Source organism: Pelodiscus sinensis, chromosome 2 (assembly GCF_049634645.1).
Source record: "Pelodiscus sinensis isolate JC-2024 chromosome 2, ASM4963464v1, whole genome shotgun sequence".
NCBI classification, from domain to species: domain Eukaryota; kingdom Metazoa; phylum Chordata; order Testudines; family Trionychidae; genus Pelodiscus; species Pelodiscus sinensis.
This window is the reverse complement of record NC_134712.1, coordinates 169277471-169295552: the sequence shown is the minus strand read 5'-3', so window position 1 is coordinate 169295552 and position 18082 is coordinate 169277471. Positions and strand designations below refer to the sequence as shown.

Below are 18082 nucleotides of genomic sequence, written 5' to 3'. Positions count from 1 at the left end.
AACTTTTCCATAATGCATGGCCCATGAAATATGTGCACATGCAGTGGTGCAAAATCCTACTGGAATACAGGCAGTCCCCGGGTTACGTACAAGATAGGGACTGTAGGTTTGTTCTTAAGTTGAATCTCTATGTAAGTCGGAACTGGCGTCCAGATTCAGCCACTGCTGAAACTGATCAGTTTCAGCAGCGGCTGAATCTGGACGCCAGTTCTGACTTACATACAGATTCAACTTAAGAACCCCAGGCATCCCCAAGTCAGCTGCTGCTGAAACTGATCAGCGGCTGATTCCAGGAAGCCTGGGGCAGGGGCTTCCTGTAGTTTCAGCTGGTCAGTTTCACTGGTCAGTTTCAGCAGCAGCTGACTTGGGGACGCCTGGGGCAGAACAGCTGGGGTGCTGCTCGGTTGGTCCAGTAGCACCCAGAGCGGCACTACGGGACCAACTGGCAGTGCCCCAGCTGCTGTACCACAGGTGTCCGGAGCAAAGCCACGGAGCCCGGGGGCAGCGGGACAGCCCAGACGCGTCTGGGCTGTCCGCTGCCCGCGTGCTCTGCGGCTTTGCTCTGCTTTGCCACCCCCCCCCACCCCCCCCCCCGTTCCCCTGGTCTGCAGACCAGGGGGACGGGGGGGGAGCAAAGCAGAGCCAAGCCGCGGAGGACGCGGCCAGCTGTCAGCTGACCACGCGCTCTGCGGCTTGGCTCTGCTTTGCCCCCCCCCCGGTCTGCAGACCAGGTGGACGGGGGGGAGGACGGGGGGGGGGGGCAAAGCAGAGCCAAGCCGCGGACCGGGGGGAGGGGGGCAAAGCAGAGCCAAGCCGCGGAGCGCGCGGTCAGCTGACAGCCCAGACGCGTCTGGCCTGTCAGCTGGCCGGGCGCTCCGCGGCTTGGCTCTGCTTTGCCCCGTCCCCCCGCGTCCCCCTGGTCTGCAGACCAGGGGGACGGGGGAGGCAAAGCAGAGCCAAGCCGCGGAGCGCGTGGGCAGCGGACAGCCCTGTCCGCTGCCCACGTGTTCCACCGCTTTGCTTCCTCTCCCTGGTCTGCTGGAGACCAGGGAGAGGAATGGCCCCGTTCGTAACTGCGGATCCGACATAAGTCGGATCCGCGTAACTCGGGGACTGCCTGTACTGCAGATATAAATGAAGGCAGTTCTCAGGAGTCAAAAACAAGTTTTTTTTCCTGACTCACTTAAACTTTTATTGATAAGCTTTCTAATTAGTTGTCAAAGTACAAATTTCCTCTTAATTCTGGGGCAAACACTGGACACCTGGGGCTTTCTGTGCCAGTCCACGTTAGTGATGTTAAGAAACGTGTAATTCATTAATTGTGTAGCTGACAAATTTTGTCGACTACCTGATTTCACTGCTAACCCTTATCAGTTAAACGCTCAGTTCTGGCTCATACTGGGTCCCAGCATAATCCCTACTGTGGACCTGCATTATTAGGGGCCAACTCCCCAGTCTATTAAAAATGCAGAGCCATAATGGGAAGCCTGGGATTGGACCAGCCTGTCAGCCAGCCCATTTAAAAAAAAAAACACGTTGCAGAGCCACGGGAATGGGGGGAATATGTATAGCTGATAACGTTGACCGATAAGCTCCTGCATATCTTAATCGTTTAGTTGACCTCACTATAACATCCCTAGTCCACATGCATAGATATGTGGTTTCTCTGTTAGCAAAAGACCGTAAGCATCCAGCCTGAAAGAACTGCAGGAAAGATGGCTTAGATAAGAAAAGTTCTAAGCTTGCTGTCTGTGGAGCTTTGGGATTGCTTTCCAAACTTTTTTTATCCAGTCTTCCAGGTTGCATCATTGCCTCTTTCTAATAACTGTGGGTAGGGAATCTTTGCTACTAGGTAACATTATTGGTGGCATGTAACTTTTCTTGTGATTGCTCTTCCTATTAACCTGTATACAAGGTCTTGTCAAGAACCCCTACATTCCATGACAATGCTAATTTATTCAATCTCAGAATACATTCCCTACCAGAACTATGGCTCGTATAACATGAAAATGTGTTTGTGATTATTAAACCACAGGTTGTCTTAGGTTGAGTAACATCTCCATAATTTTAGTGGCCTGTCAGAACCTTCTTCCCCATGTGTCAAGGGAAATTCCTTTGGTGGCTCATACTCAGTAGGGATGTGAAGGACTAGTTGATTTTCACCTCCCTCTCCCTCTCCCCCCTGCTGCCTCTATCAAAAAGAGGCAGCAAGGGGGTGGGGGGAAGAGGAGGGAGTACTTCAAAGTGGTGGTGTGCAGCCAAGGGCCAGCTGAGGATTCGCCCACTGACCTGGAGTCCCGTGTGGCGCTGCCATTTTGAAATGCCCCAGGGAGCCCAGTGTCAGGCTCTCTGCAGCATTTCAAAGCAGCAGCACCGTGGGGAGCCCAGATTCAGCTAGTCCCAAGCTCCATGTGGCGCTTTCACCTTTTGAAGTGTAATAATAGTCCTAGGGCTGTTGCTAAACTTCTATTTTAATTTTAATAATGGAGCTTGCCTATCTCCTAGAACTGGAAGGGACCTTGAAAGGTCATCTAGTCCAGTCCCCTGCCTTGACAGCAGGACCAAGTACCATCCCTGACAAATTTTGGCCCCAAATCCCTAAATGGCCTCCGCAAGGATTGAACTCACAACCCTGGGTTTAGCAGGCCAATGCTCAAACCACTGAGCTATCCCTCCCCTGTCAAAGGTGGAATCGCCCTATCAACTAATTGAATAGTCGATGGAAAATGCATTGACTATTTGATTAGTTGATATTTAACTTCCTTACTAAGTTTGTGAGCCCTATCTTTGCTCTCCTACCTCCCAAGCTGCAAACTTAGACTACAGCTCTGCCTCTGTGGAATAGTGCAGGGATTGCACAATGTAATAAAACTAACTTTTTGGTAGCAAAGCTAGAGAATAAGAAACAACTGTATGCAGGCCATTTTGGGGGAAAATACTAAATCCTGTGGCTACAGAATCATGCTGCACACTAAAATGAATGCTTACACTTCAAAGCTATTGTTTCAGACATTCAGTAGATTTGGCCAAGCGTCAGTTCTTCTTCCAGTGATGTCCCTGTGGGTGCTCTACTGTTGGTGTCAGACTCAGCTAGGCACCATGGATCTGAGACTTTCAAGCAGTCATCAGGCAGGCTGCGCATACACGGGCAGAGAGTGGCATTCCCACCTTTGAAGTATCACATACAGCCCTCTTTCCCCTTTCCCTTCTTCCTGGCCCTGGGCTACGGACTGAGGGAGCTCAACCCTCTCTTCCTCAGCATGCTCTGCATATTAAAGAGAACCAGTTGACAACCAATTGAGTACTTTAGATAGACTCCTCTCTTTGTTCAAACAAAAAAAGTTGCTAGCAGTTCTCACTGCCACACATGGACAAGCGGCTGCAGCTGAGTCAAACTAAAACGGGGAAAAAACAACAACCTGAATAAACCAAATAATAACCTAAGCAGGCAGTTTGGTTTATACAACTTGGGTGGTATACTCAGCCTTGGGAGACATGCTAGTCCTGCCTAAGGACAAGAAATGTTGAAGATGCCAGGAGCCTATGCCAGCCTCTGATGACCACAGTGAATGCATACGCTGTTTAGGGGGGACACGTACAACAAAAATGTGTCCACTGCTGTAGCCTGACAGCGAGTGCTCGCAAGGAAAGAGAGCTCACAGCCCACACGCTGTCTATTGCCAAAGCTCTTGAGCCCCATAGCTATAAAAGGGACAATAAGGGCTTGAGCGCAAAATCTCCTCAGGGCAATCCCTCCAGCCCTTTGCCTCAGAAGTCATGGTCAGAAACCAGACCCTCACCAATCCGCTCTCTTCCCCCTCAAGAATCAGTCAAAGGGATGAACCAGGTACCTCAGGCATACAGAAATTTTGAGCCTCCTCTATGCCCAGGCATCAAAAAGGGCACCTACTAAAGGGCCTGATGTAACAGAGGCATTAAGTGTTTTGAGTACACTCAATATCCCCGGCACAACGTGAACCCCCAAGTAATCTCCACCACGGGTGACGGGGCTAGTCCCAGCTGCTCTCCAGTACCTTGTGCTAACCCCACATCCCCTGGGGTTGTGACTGCACCCATGCCACCCTTTCATGTACGAGGGGACTCAGCAACAGCTCACAGGGCATCATCCCACAGCCATTCCCCCATGCACAAAACACATACATACACCACCAGGACAGGAAGGCCAGAACTGGGCCCCCTGCTTGACTTTTGACATGGCACTGCACTCGCTCCCCATTACTGATAAGGGGCTCGCCATGTTCACTTGCCTTGTCTCAAATCGGTGCTTACCAAGGGGATTCAAGCAGTAGGTTCTCCTCTCAACCCTCCTCCCCAGAGAGAGCATATGCACCTTACGGGGCATATGGCTTATCTCGTTATCAGTATCCTCCCTGGCTTCCGGAATGGTACTATTTTGACAGACCTAGCTGATGGTCCCCCTATCGCTATGGGGCACCTCGTCGTACCTCCATTACCCCTCCTACACCTGCACAGAGGTCTGTGACATCTATACATTCAGACCCATCGCATTCCCCATCTAAGGGTACCCCCTAGAGGAAGGGCAAATTAAGGATGAACCAATGGTCCAGCAATCAGACATACCACCCAATGATAACTCCTCCATTACTGATGAAGTGGTTATCCCGAATGATCCAGCACCTAGTGATGACCTTAAACAGTTCCAGGAATTATTTAAGAGAGTAGTAATCAGTCAAGAGGTAGTCTTATCAGAGGTGCTGGAAAAACAGCACAAGCTCCTAAAGAACCTGCAGCCCTCTGCAAAATCTAAAATTGCCCTGCCTTTAGATGAAGCTATTCTTGAGGCAGCTGATGAAGTATGGCAAACCCCACGTCGCCCCCTCCCCCCCCCCCCCCCCCCGACCAACAAAAGGGCCAATAGAAAGTATTTTGTCCCATCAAAGGGCGTGGAATTCTTGTATTTACACCCACAGCCTGACTACTTTGGTAGTTGATGCTGCGAACCAAAGGGCCAAAAAACTGCAACACAAGGCTCAGGCACAGGACAAAGACCACAAACGCCTCAATGTTTTTGGGAGGAAGATGTACTCCTCAACCCTGCAGCTTTGCACAGCCAACTATACAGCACTGCTTGCAAATCATGATTTTGACAATTTCACGAAACTAACTGAGCTTATGCACAATATTGCAAAGAACAAAAGGCCTATCCTTAAGGCAATCAGAGGGATACACTACGGCTCTACAAATGGCCCTAGATGCTGCTAGGTCTGCTGTGACATCTATGGTAATGAGAGATGTGCGTCTTGGCTACAAGCAGAAGGAGTCCCTAAGGACCTCCAGGCCAAAGTAGAGGACCTGACATTTGATAAGACCAAATTATTTGCTGCAGATACTGACGAGTCCTTACACTCTAGCAAAGATTCGCGCACTGCTTTGTGCATCTTGGGGATGTACACTCCATGCTACTGGAGGAAGTGTTGCACACCTTACCAGAGACCGTCTTTTCTAGTCAACAACAGTACCGGCCTTTTGCACAGAATCACTTCTGACCTCGAAACCATCGTAGAAAAGCCCTTAACTGTTCTTCCATGACTTGTACCTCTAGGTAGTAAGTGTGAGAATTTGGTCGAGGGTCTGCCCGACCTCCTTTCCACTTCAGTACCTGGCAAGTCTGACACATTTCACCACTGCTTGTTCCCTTATTACAATCAATGAGTAGCAATCACCACGGATGGGTGGGTACTAGAAGTCATCAACTGTGAATATTCTATCCCCTTCACAGCAATCCCCCCAACCACCCCACCCTCTCTCCCCCTCTTCAGGGACCCCTTTCACGACATACTGCTCCACCAAGAGGTGCAGCATCTCAATATAGGAGCCATAGAACAAGTCCCAAAAAGATTCAAAGAGAGAGGTTTTTATTCTAACTGCTTTCTCACAGAGAAGAGGTCAAGGGGTTGGAGGCCCATTGTGGACCTGCAGCAATTAAACAAGTACCTCCAGAAGCAGCAATTCAAAATGATCACTCTCACCACTATAATTCCAGCACTGGACAGAGGGAACTGGTTTGTAGCCCTTGACCTTCAAGATGCATATTTTCACATCACAGTACATCCCACACAGGTGTTTTCTATGATCTGTGGTAGCGTCACATCACTTCCCATACAGAGTCCTCCCATTTAGACTCTCCTCTGCTCCCAGTGTCTTTTCCAAGACCCTCACAGTGGCAGCAGCACATCTCAGATGCAATGGCATTACAATATTCCCCTATCTGGACGATTGCCTTATCAAGGGCCCCTCACAACATGCCACGAGAGGCATGATCAGGTTTGCAAAGGCCTTTCTTCAGTCGCTGGGCTTCATTATCAATGAGCAGAAATCCACACTATGCCCTATGCAATCCTTGGAGTTCATAGGGGCTCGCATAGATTCCATAACAGCATGAGCCTATCTTCCCTAATCACCCTTTTGACAACAGAAAAAGCCTCGTCACTATCGTTACCATCAGCCCAACCATACCCATCCTAACTTGCCTCAAGCTTATGGGACACATGGCAGCCACCACATACGTAGTTCCGCATGCCAGCCTGCGCTTTTGAGCTTCCAGCACTGGATTTCTTCAGTGTACATGCCAACCAATGGCAACTTCATCACTTAACTTCCTCACCATAAGATGCTGTTCCTCCTCACAATCACATCCGCAAGGTGGGTTAGCGAATTTGCAGCGCTCACGGCTTTACTTCCGTACATGACCTTTCACAAGCACAAGATTATTATGTGGCCTCAACCGTCCTTTTTACCCAAGATTGGGTCGGAATTCAATATCAATGAACCGATAGTCCTTCCCACCTTCTATCCAAAACCGCTCTTCTCCAAAGAAGAGGCCACTTTACACACTCTGGAATTGCCTTCTATCTTTCTATGACTCAGTCTTTTCGGTATCCCAGAGACTGCTGGTATCCCTGGCTGAAAGGACCAAGGGACAACCACTATCTTCTCAGTGTATTTCAAAGTTGATACCATCATGCATTACTACCTGTTACTTGCTCCAGAACAGGTCATTATCGACGACTCCAAGGGCTCATTGTACCACAGCGATGGCGACATCAGCTGCTTTCCTAAAGGGGGTCTCACTCCAGGAAATACACAGAGCAGCGACATGATTGTCAAATTACAAATTCATGAAGCACTATGCTATTCCATCATGCTCTACAACAGATTCTGCAGTAGCCACCGCGGTCCTCTCCACAATTTGTAGCAATTAATTGAAGCCTACCATCTATCTGGGCACTGCTACACAGTCACCAACAGTGGAGCACTCATGGGTACATCACTCGAAGAAGAAAGAGAAATTACTCACTTCATGCAGTAACGATTGTTCTTCGAGATGTCCCCCCCCCCCCGTGGGTGCTCCACGACCTACTCTCCTCCCCACTTCTTCAGGCAATAATAGCAGCTCACAAGGGTGTCAAAGAAGAAACCGAGGGAAAAGTGGTCTGTGCGTGTTACTTCAAAGGCGGGAATGCTGCTCGCATATGCACAGCCTGCCTGATGACTGCTTGAAAGTCTCTGATCAGTGGTGCAGGGACAAGCCGGATACCAACAGTGGAACACCCTCAGGGACACACATCTCAAAGAAGAATTGTTATTGTACAAAGTGAGTAACTTCCCTTTTCGGTGCATACTCTCAAAGCTGTCTTTGACTAATGACTGGATAGGGAAGGATTTGATTTTTGTTGTGAAATGTCAGTTTTACAGTACATACACAAACCACATTTTTTTTCAATAGATGATTGAAATTTACAGATAGGTAAAGTAAGAAAAGTCCTGCTTGAACTTAGTTTGATTTAAGGATATTTATTTTGTATATTTTGACATGTGATGTTGACAACTATCAATCAGTAAGTGTCTGCATGTTATGCAACAGAAAATTTAAATGTCTGAAAACATGTTTAAAAGTAAATATTAACATTACACACTGAAATTTATTTTCAAAAAGCATTGAATTTTGCCAAGCCTATTAATGGAGTTATACATTTTAGTTTCATTTTAAAGTAAATCTGAAATGTATGAACATTGTTCTAAAGCAAATGTTGAATTCTGTAGCCATGGAGTATGACACAGTAGGGCTTCCATATTTCACTATTAAGATCTGCATTATCTCACTCCAGATATGTCTGTTTCTTTAGATCTTCTACCCGTACATGACTAAATTTTGAGTGCAAATATGTAGAATTACAAATCCTGTTTGCTATGACCTGACTTTTTCACTAATTTTCAGCATCCTATGGGCCGGATAAACTTGGCTAACTGCACGAATCGTCACATTGAACCAGCCAACAGAGAGTTCTGTGCCCGACCCAACACTTTTGAGCTAATCACTGTCAGACCTCAGAGGGAAGATGATAGAGAGACTCTGGTCAGCCAATGCAAAGACACACTCTGTGTCACCAAGTAAGTGAATAAATGATTTTGTTGTGCTTTAAAGTGCTGCGATCTTTCTGTCCAGTATTAGGAGTGATATTAACAGTATCATAGTCTGTTGAACTTTAGAATTTGAATAGGATTGTTATCAATTGCCATGTGAAGAGACTGAATGGGTTAATCTTGAACCATTTTGTTTAGTTCTGCTTTGCTATTATGTTCATGTCCAGTTTTGTGAGAATTAGGAACTTCAGCTCTTATTTTGAGAGCTGTACTAGTGTCATGTAGTTTCTGATGACAGCACTTTGCATAGTTATGTTTTGTGTGGCAGACTCCGGGGGGGGGGGGTGTTTTTTTTTTTTTTAAATTTCTAAGCTCTGGGTCTCGATTTGTTGGAGGGTTAAGAAAACTATTTTGGAAGTGGTTGGCTTTAATGACTTTTTGGAGAATCGGAAGGATGTTTCAAGACTTTTTTTTTTTTTTTTTAAGGAACTTGTTATCTGCTGATACTAAAGAAGAGCGCAACCTTTGGATGCAAAAACTCAACCAAGTTCTTGTGGATCTTCGTATGTGGCAGCCTGATGCATGCTATAAACCTATTGGAAAGCCTTGAAACTACGAGGAAAATTGCTGTGAGATCTTATGTAGAAGAAAACAAACTGCATTATAAATCCGTTTTTTTTAAATGTAGGATTGTCTAAGCACCTCTGGGTTACTTATTATACTTTATGCTTTAAATCTGGAAGAGTATGTGCCATTCATTATACAGACTGTTATGTAGTATTTGTATTTCTTATTAGAATTTTAACAACTTTCTTAGCAAACGAGTGTTATAGGAGGCAATTAAGCTCCTTATCTGAATGTGCTAAATATGAATATAAAACCTCTTTTTGAAAATCTATACAGCTTAGTATGGTCTATTAAGATATCAAAGTTTCTTTGGAAACAGCTAAATCAGGAGATAGCTTTATTACAGGAAATCTGAAATTCCTTGTAAAACACAAGTGTACTAGTTAAGTGTATTTTTCTTTAAGGGGACAGTGACTCATCAGAGTTCACACCATTTAATAGGTAGAGTGCTGAAGCAGGAACTTCAATGCTTTTGAGGTTTTTAGTAATTCTTCCTTAGGCATAAAAGTTGCCAGTTTTGTGCACTTTACAGCATGCGGTATAAACTTTCACTTGTGGAAAGTGGAAACTACTTGTTGTCAGAAAAAGAAATGTACAAATACATCCATAACTGTTTCTTACATTCTTAATCTTGTCTGCCATTTCTTCTACAAAGCAGTTTATGGGCGAGTGCATGGCACATGCTATGTGGTTTACAGAAGTTGAATTATGTATGCAGTATGTTGCACATTTTCATAGAAATAAAATGTCTTGAATATTCTATTAGGGTTTTATACGTTTAGTTTCAAACTGCCCAAATATGTGTGTCCTGAATCTCATGATTTGTACAGAGTATAATTCTCATTCTTTTTTTTCCCTGCATTTGAGCACCAGAAAAAAATTGTAATTTTTGTTCCTTTTTATAAGACTCAACAAAGCTGCTGTATGCCAACTAATACTTTTTTGGCCATGAGAAATACTAGAGTTGTCTATAAGTTCAGGTAAAACTCTGTACTTCGGGCCACCAGTAAAATGGCAGAACTACTCAGTTAAAGTCCAAATATGCAATGTTCACAAAAGCTTTCTACTGCGCTTACTGTAAAGTACATTAGTAGTGTACTTTAAAGTGCTATAAGCTGTTAAATCTTCACACTTGAAACACTAAATTCTGTCAACCAAACTTTTCATCCTGTCTTCTCTACTATTGCTCTTGAATCTACTGTTTTTGTCATCTTTAAATATTTCAGAATGATGTATTAAGATTTATTGTATTCCCTTATGTAAAGAATAAAAGGACTGAGTAAACTTCCAAAAATGGGTTGTGTGCAGTAATCGAAGTACACTTTGAATTGGAGGGGGAAAAGTGCATATTGTTTCAAGGCTTCTAATCCATATACAGATGGTATATGCTCAATGGTGGGGAAGGTTGACTTTTATATGCAAAACAGGATACATTGTTGTCTTGTCCATACCATCCTGAGTCTTAGTAATCAGACAATTGTCAGGTCTGTTTGTTTGATATATTCATTCCAGTTCAGTGGTCTGGAAATCCTGAGACAGACTCCTATCCTCTTAACAATTTAATCAGAGACCAAATGTTAGATATGGAGACTAGTGATCCAGGCTGGTCAGGACTATAGAATGTTGTCTTGTCAACATGCTTCACTCTGGATAGAGCACTTGAATCTCCAAATTTATCCATCTATCTTTCACAAGTGAACAAGTTCCAGGAAAATTGCAAAGTCTTTTGGCCACCAGTGATGGAAACACACAGAACATAAGCGACCCTCAAGGCAGTATCAAAGAAGACTAATCTCAAATTGAGAATGGATTGGATGATATTTGAAATGTAGGTACTTCTATCACTGGCATAGAATTCTAGAGGGAAAAGCACTATGCTATTATCAGGCCTGTCTACTAACTTTAAAAAAAAATTGAGCCTTTGGTTCCTGTTTTGAACTTGGCACACTGTTCAGTTTGTTTGAACTTTCAAACAGTCCAAATACCTGATCAACTTAAAGCTTCTATTTTTAATATAATTCATGCACAGGAATTGGTATATTCGATACCTTACAAATCCAAAGCTACAAATGGGATCTTTATGCCAAAAGAAAGCCAGTTACTTGCATTCTTCCATTAGCTTGTTTCCAGCCCTAGTAAAACAGCAAGAGATGGGATCTGAAACTAGGTGTGTACAGAAGTGTTTTTAAAACTTTGGAAAACTGAAATCTATAGAGTAGACAAAGGGGAGCTCAGCTTGATAGGTGGAGGAATGGACCTATCTAATCCACTCAAAGTGCAAATCAATATACCTGGGTGATAAAATACTTGTTTCTGTGTATATTTGTGAAAGTGTAAATTGCAACATGCTGTTTGCCTTTCTACTCATGTTAATTTATGTTACTATTACAAACTGACCTGGATGATGGGTTTTAAACACAATGCATTGAGGCTGAGTCATGTAGGACTGCAGTAAGCAGAAACATGCTCTTAGTTTATCAGTGAGCAGTTGTTTGAACTTTCAGTGACTATATTTAGTGACATTTCTCTAATCCTTTTAAATGAACTATTTTTATGTTGGAAAAAGTTATCTGAGGGACTTGAAAGTGATTTATTTTTCTTAAGAAAGGGAGTGATTGTAGTCATTCTTTTCCAATATACTTTGAATCTGGGCTGTTGACTGTAGTACCTCAGTGAGTATGACGAGGACTGAGGGGGAAAAAATGGTTTAGATTAAGGATGTAAAGGACTAGTTGACTATCTGACCAGCAAATGCTAATGGGTAGTTGACTAGTGCCCCCACCCTTGCTGCCTCTATCAGGTAGAGGCAGCAAGGGTGGAGGGAGAAGAGGGGAGTACTTGAAAGTGGCAGTGCTGCATGGTGCCCGGGGTCAGCTGCTCTAGGTGGCACTGCTGCTTTGAATGCTGGCTGGAGCCTGGGATCAGGTGGGGACCCCATGCTCAGTGTGGCACTGCCCTTTTGAAATGCTGCACAGAGCCCAGGGTCAGTGGTGTCCTGCATTGACTCCAGGTGGCACTGCTGTTTTACAATGCACATGCATTTCAAAGCAGAAGCACCCACATGGAGCCTGGAGTCAACGGGACTTCCTGCTGGCTCTGGCCTCCACACAGCATTCTAACTTTGAAATGCACAAGAGCCCCCCACTAGCACTCTTGTACATTTCAGAGATGGAATGTGGATGTGCTTACCGACTAGTCGATGGAAATATCGCTACTTAACATCTCTAGTTTACTTTGGAACAGATTTTAATTTTTGTAACTAAACTAGTGGTCAGCTGAAAGCAAACACCAGCAAACTCTAGATCTGGCTGTTTGGGAGACTGGCACATTTTTAATTCTTAAACAATGGGTTTTAGGTTATTAGAAATACAGATGAGGATTCTAAGGAGGGAAAAACATTCCCGGTAGCATTTTGTTAGCTAAATGAAGTTTTAGTGCCTCAAGGCAAGGTCAGGGTTTGGCTGTGCCAGGACAATGGGATGTTTGTGGAATGCAGTTGTTTCCTATCAGAAGGAAGGGGAGGGGTGTGACTGCAGAGACAGTTATCATTTTATACCCCAGAATGACTATGGGGTGGGGGAAGCAAGTGCTTCAACCCTAAAGAGCAGCCACTGGCTAGCAGCATGGCCCTGCCACCCCAGCTTACCCCAGGGAAGAGTAGCTGGCAGGGGGCCTGTGTGGTTCCTCTTCTCTCCCATCACCACATGAAGAAGCCTCTGGCTGCCCTTCCCCTGAGCTCCTCTGCACCCCAATCCTTACTTCTGCATCCCCACATGCCCAGCCTTGTGCCCTGAGCCCCCCACATCACCCAACAGTTTCACTGTCTTGGGTAGCAAGGCCAGGTAAGTCTTTTAGTTGTGATACAGGTGGTCAGATTATATTACACAGGCCCCAGAATTTACCAGGATCAACTCCTGTTTAAACTACAGCTGTAGACTCCAACCTTTTTACACCCAAGATCACTTTTTAAACATCAGTGCAAGCCAAGATCTTCTCCACCCCTTTCTTGAGGCCCTGCCCTCTCTATTCCCCTCCTTTCCATCATTTGCTGTCCCTAGCCCTTACTCCCTCACTGGGTTGAGACAGGAGGTGTGAGGGCTCTCAGGTGGGAATGAGGGATTTAGGTGTGGGAAGGGGTGAGAGATACAAGCTGTGGGAGGGAATTTGGGTGCAAGAGGAGGTGGTTAAGGGTATGATGGCTCAGGGAGGGGATTCCATGCTGGAGAGTGTTGGGGTCAGGTAGAGTGGGTGTGCAGGAGTTTGGGTTGGGATGTATGAGGGGCTCAGGACACAGGGTTGTGGCGCAGGATTGTTGTGACAGAAGATGAGATGTTGGGCGTGCAGGAGTGTGGGGATGTGAGGGTGTTTAGGGAAGGGTTCAGGTGTATGATGGGCTCAGGATTGAGGTCTGGGAGGTGCAGGAGTGTTATGATGCTGCAGCTAGTTGGGGGCTTGCACCCAATTGGGTGCTTGTTGGTGAGGCTTCATTTTTAAATAAAATATGTCCAACACAAAACATTTCAGTATTGTCTTCGTGAGGGGCGGGGAACCTGTTGGATCAAGGGCCACTGACCCACAGAAAAAACAGATGGGGACCACAGAAGTGAGATGCCCCCCAAAAAAGCCTGCCACCTCTAAAACCTCCCATATCTCACTGATGTGGCCCCAACTGAGATTTTTTTGGGCCCCTCTATACTCTGAGATGGGGCCAAAAATGAGGGATCCAGTGAGTGGGATAGGGATGGGGGTGCAGAATCTGGGTGGAAAGTAGGGTACAATAGTAAGCTGGGGGTAGGTGTCTAGCTAGGAGGGAGAGGGCAGGAGCAGGATGCTAGTGGGGGGGAGGGGGCGAGGCTCCAGGGTCAAGGATCTCTAGGGCAGGAGTTGTGGACAGTGCTGGATGAAGCGCATGTGTGGCTCCTTTAAAAAGCCAGCCACTCTGGCTCCTGTACTGCCATTTTAAACCCCACCCATCCCTGCTTTCCTGGAGCGTGGGGAAGGAAGGGAAGACAAGAAAGCATGTGCATGCTGTTGTGGGCAGGGGAGGAATGTGCACTTTCTTGTCTTCCCTTCCTTCCCTCTGCTGCCTGCTTTCCTTTCTGAGGGTGGGGGGGGGGGAGTTCTGAGGGTTAGATCTAGCTTCTCAGGAAGCATGCTTCCTGAGAAGCCAGGTCTGGTGTGGAGCCACGATACTCTCCCCCTGCCCCCACACACACCATGCCACAAGAAGTCGAAACTAGCTCTAGTTTTGTGGGAGGCAGGAGGTTGTAGCATCAGCGTGGGCTCTTTGTTTGGGGTGGGAGGAAGCCAGGGGAGGCTGGAAACCCTCCTCATGATCAACTGGCTGTGCCCCTGCAATCTACCAGTCGATCGTGATCTACTGGTTGGTAACCACAGAACAAGAGCATCTCTTAGGGGAAAATCCCCCTGTAATCTTGCTCTAAAAAGCTAGTGATTTGACACACCACCTCAACCTTTGCTAATCTGCTCCACTAGTTAAATTGCAAATTAACAGAATAATTATTTCCCATCTGAATTTGTTCAGGTTCTAGCTACTGGCTCTTGTTATATCTTTGTCTGTTAGACTGAAGAGCCCATTAGCAACTTTTTTGTTCCCCATGGAGATACTTAGCCTAAGATGTATGTCTACATTTAGAGACCTTACAGTAACATTGTATGGTCTCTCATGTAATCACTAAATGCCAATGGGAGAGAACTCTAGCCTGGATGAGTGTCTCTTGCTGATGCTCATTGGGGATAGAGCACACCAGCATGCCTGTTGGTTGTGTAATGTTTTTTCACACCCCCGACTGATGTCAGTTTTACTGACAAGACATAGCCACACCTTCTATTTGCGCAGCTAAATTGAGTGCTTTGATATAAAGTATGTTCTTCAATTCTTGCGGCTTTTTGAAGCTTATCAAGAGTCTCCTGTGACTTGTGGCTATAATGAACCAGGCTCAGTTTTGAGTAGCCGTCATACCAGTGTCCCTCTCCTGTTTGTACTAGCTCTTTGGGCACAAGGTTATGGGGCACTCGTGTTTAATTGGCGAGCCACCACAACAGCCTGCCCTTTGGCATCCAGTTTAACAAGCAACCCAGGTTACTTTATTATTTCCAGCTTCCTCAATCTGTGTGTCAGCTGCAAACTTTGTTAATGATTTTGTTCCAGGCTACTGTTGTTTAACACTTTGTCATAGGGCTGGGATGTACCCCCAGTAGAAATGCATCAACTTGCTTTTGTGGAAGTAACAAAAATTGCTTCTATTTAAGTTGCAACTCTAGAACTACTACTCTTAGGCTATGTCTACACTCGCGGCTTCTTGCGTAAGTATGGCCGTTCTTGCGCAAGAATCCGCAGAGTGTCTACATTGCCCGCCTGCGCTTGCGCAAGGAAATTTACAGTACGGTGTGGTAAGAGAGGGCTTCTTGCGCAAGAACTAGGCTCTTTTTTTAACAGGTGTAAGCCCTCTTGCGCAGGAGCACTTGCGCAAGAGGGCAGTGTGGACGCTCGGCAGGGACGACTTGCGCAAGAAAGCCATATGGCTAAAATGGCTGTCAGAGCTTGCTTGTGTAAGACAGCATCCACACTGCCATGGGAGCTCTTGCGCAAAAGCACAGCGCGCACATGGCAGTGTGGACGTTTTCTTGCGCAAGACTTCTTGCACAAGAACCCTTGCGCAAGATGTTCTTGCGCAAGAAGCCGCGACTGTAGACATAGCCTCAGGGTTTGTTAGTTTCCTGATCTATGTGGGAGTCAGGGAGACTAAGCAATTGACATTCAGGCTAGACGAACAAAGATTCAGAGAACCAATGTCTGCTTTCAACTGTACTGACTGTAAAACTGGAGCAATTGTATTTATTTCGTGGTCGAAGGAGAATGCCAATGGTTTTAGGATAAGATGAGAAATATTACTAAATGGCTTTTTAACTAAGGGTTCAGGGTTGCAGAACTTTAAAAAAAATTGCTTGTGTAAGATGATGGCTTGAAGCCATCTTTACTCACAAGGCAGGTTATGCATTATTAACAGTATGCTTCCTGCATGTTGCCTGATTCAGTGCTGAGTTGGAGAGAACCTCTGGAACACGGGTTTTTAAATAGGCAGCGAGGGGCTTTTGGGAAAGTGTATTTGGGAGGGAGGGTCATGAGAAGTTTTTTTTTTTGGGGGGGGGGGGGGGGTAACACTGCTGTGGGGAAAATGTGTGCAATAGATATCTACCAAAGCAGATTCCCCCTGTCAGAGCCTGTAGTCAGTTCACATAATCTACTGAGGGTACGTCTAAACTACATGCCTCCGTCGACGGAGGCATGTAGATTTGTGTATTCGAAAAAGGGAAATGAAGCCGCGATTAAAATAATCGCGGCTTCATTTAAATTTACATGGCTGCTGCGCTGAGCCGACAAACAGCTGATCAGCTGTTTGTCCGCTCAGCGCGCTAGTCTGGACGCTCCCCTGCCGACATCAAAGCCCTTTGTCGGCAGCCCCGTTATTCCTCGTGGGATGAGGTTTACCGGAGCTGCTGACAAAGGGCTTTCATGTCGGCAGGGGAGCATCCAGACTAGCGTGCCGAGCCGACAAACAGCTAATCAGCTGTTTGTCGACTCAGTGCGGCAGCCATGTAAATTTAAATGAAGCGGCGATTATTTAAATCGCTGCTTCATTTCCCTTTGCCTATAACCCTAATCTACATGGCTCCGTCGATGGAGCCATGTAGTCTAGACACAGCCTGACTGACCTCTATTAACTTTTGGGTGATGCCAACTTCGTCCTGGGTGTGAAAGGTTGTGTAGCCTGTTACTAAGCCCAGATCTCTCCAGCATCCGCTTCCAAGTTCCATTGTCTGAATTGTTAGTCGTGAGTGCTTGATGCCACGTTAAGGCAGGGCTAATAAGTAGTGCTCTGCACTCCTAAAAACACTTGTTAAATGGCAAGGAAGGAAGGACATATGTAACAGGTGTAACACCTGCCTTTCATTGCTCAGAAATAGAAATAGGATGTTTGTGTTTTTTCTTGGAGCAATTTCATCTTTACGATGTAAGAAGCTCCTGTCATTACTGACCCCAAAGCTGAACTGGAACCTAATGTGAGGTGGTCAGAACATTTTTGCAAAATTATAATGCTTTGCTGTAGTGTTTTGGTTTTAAAAAGTTTAGAGCTGAAGTGAGCCAATAGAACTATTATTTAGTGAGTTGGTTGTTCCTCTCTATGGGAATGCTGTGTGGAGTTTTTTTATGTGACTGAAAGAAGGCTGAGAAGAACACCCCGGCATTAATGCAAATGTTGAATTTCTATTTTCCCATAGAGTATGCTCACCAACTACTCTTAAATTGTTTGGCAGGAGGGGGAGTGCTGCAGGGAGCAGCAACTTAGTCTCTACCTTGGCGATATTGGAGGAAAGATTTCTGCTAGCTAGAGCCCTGCTCTGATGAGACTCAATGCTGCCTGTGAAGTATTGTATATTATTTATATGGTGCTAACATTGAAAGATTTCAACCAGCTCAAGGGGATTACAATCTAACATGCATCAAAAAGAGGCAGGAGGACTGGAAAACAACTAGGATGCTGTGGCACATGTTTGATGTGCCTGAACTGTGATGATTGCAAACTAGGTGCCAGCTCATGCCAAGGCTTCCATGCTGCTGCGGACCACAGAGATGTTAGAGTATAGTCATACACGCATATTAGGGATGTTAGTGTATAGTCAGCTAAACAATAAGCCTGGGTTTATCAGATAATCCAAACTACTACATAAGCAGGCGCGCACACACCCACCCTTTGCTGTTTGTGTATAGAGACAGCAAGGAGGGAGGAGGCTTTTAAACCAGCTCCCTGTGCGTGACGGTTCCTGTGACACTGCCTGCTCTCCCACCCCAGCTGCCTCCCACAGAGGCAGCAGCGTAGGTGGCATTTGGGAGCTGGGGGCTCTGTGGAGTCGCTTGCTGCCTGCCTTCCCCTCCCCCCAGTACTGCTGCCATTGTATCAAAGGCGGCAGTGCAGGACTGCAGGTGGGAGCTAGTCTGAGGGGGAAGCCAATTTTTAAACCAGTA

The 18082-nt window shown here is 45.8% G+C and overlaps 1 protein-coding gene across 2 annotated transcripts in view; it reads left to right on the top strand.

The window, feature by feature from the left end:
- Positions 1-10327, top strand: part of ANLN (anillin, actin binding protein) — a 56456-nt gene extending 46129 nt beyond the window's left edge. For both annotated transcript variants that reach the window (XM_075921746.1, XM_075921747.1), the window contains 2 exons: positions 8261-8433; positions 8893-10327. In XM_075921746.1, coding sequence (XP_075777861.1) covers positions 8261-8433; positions 8893-9016 — 297 coding nt within the window. In that variant the 3' untranslated portion in view covers positions 9017-10327. The remainder of the gene's footprint in view (positions 1-8260; positions 8434-8892) is intronic.
- The last annotated feature ends 7755 nt before the right edge of the window (positions 10328-18082 follow it).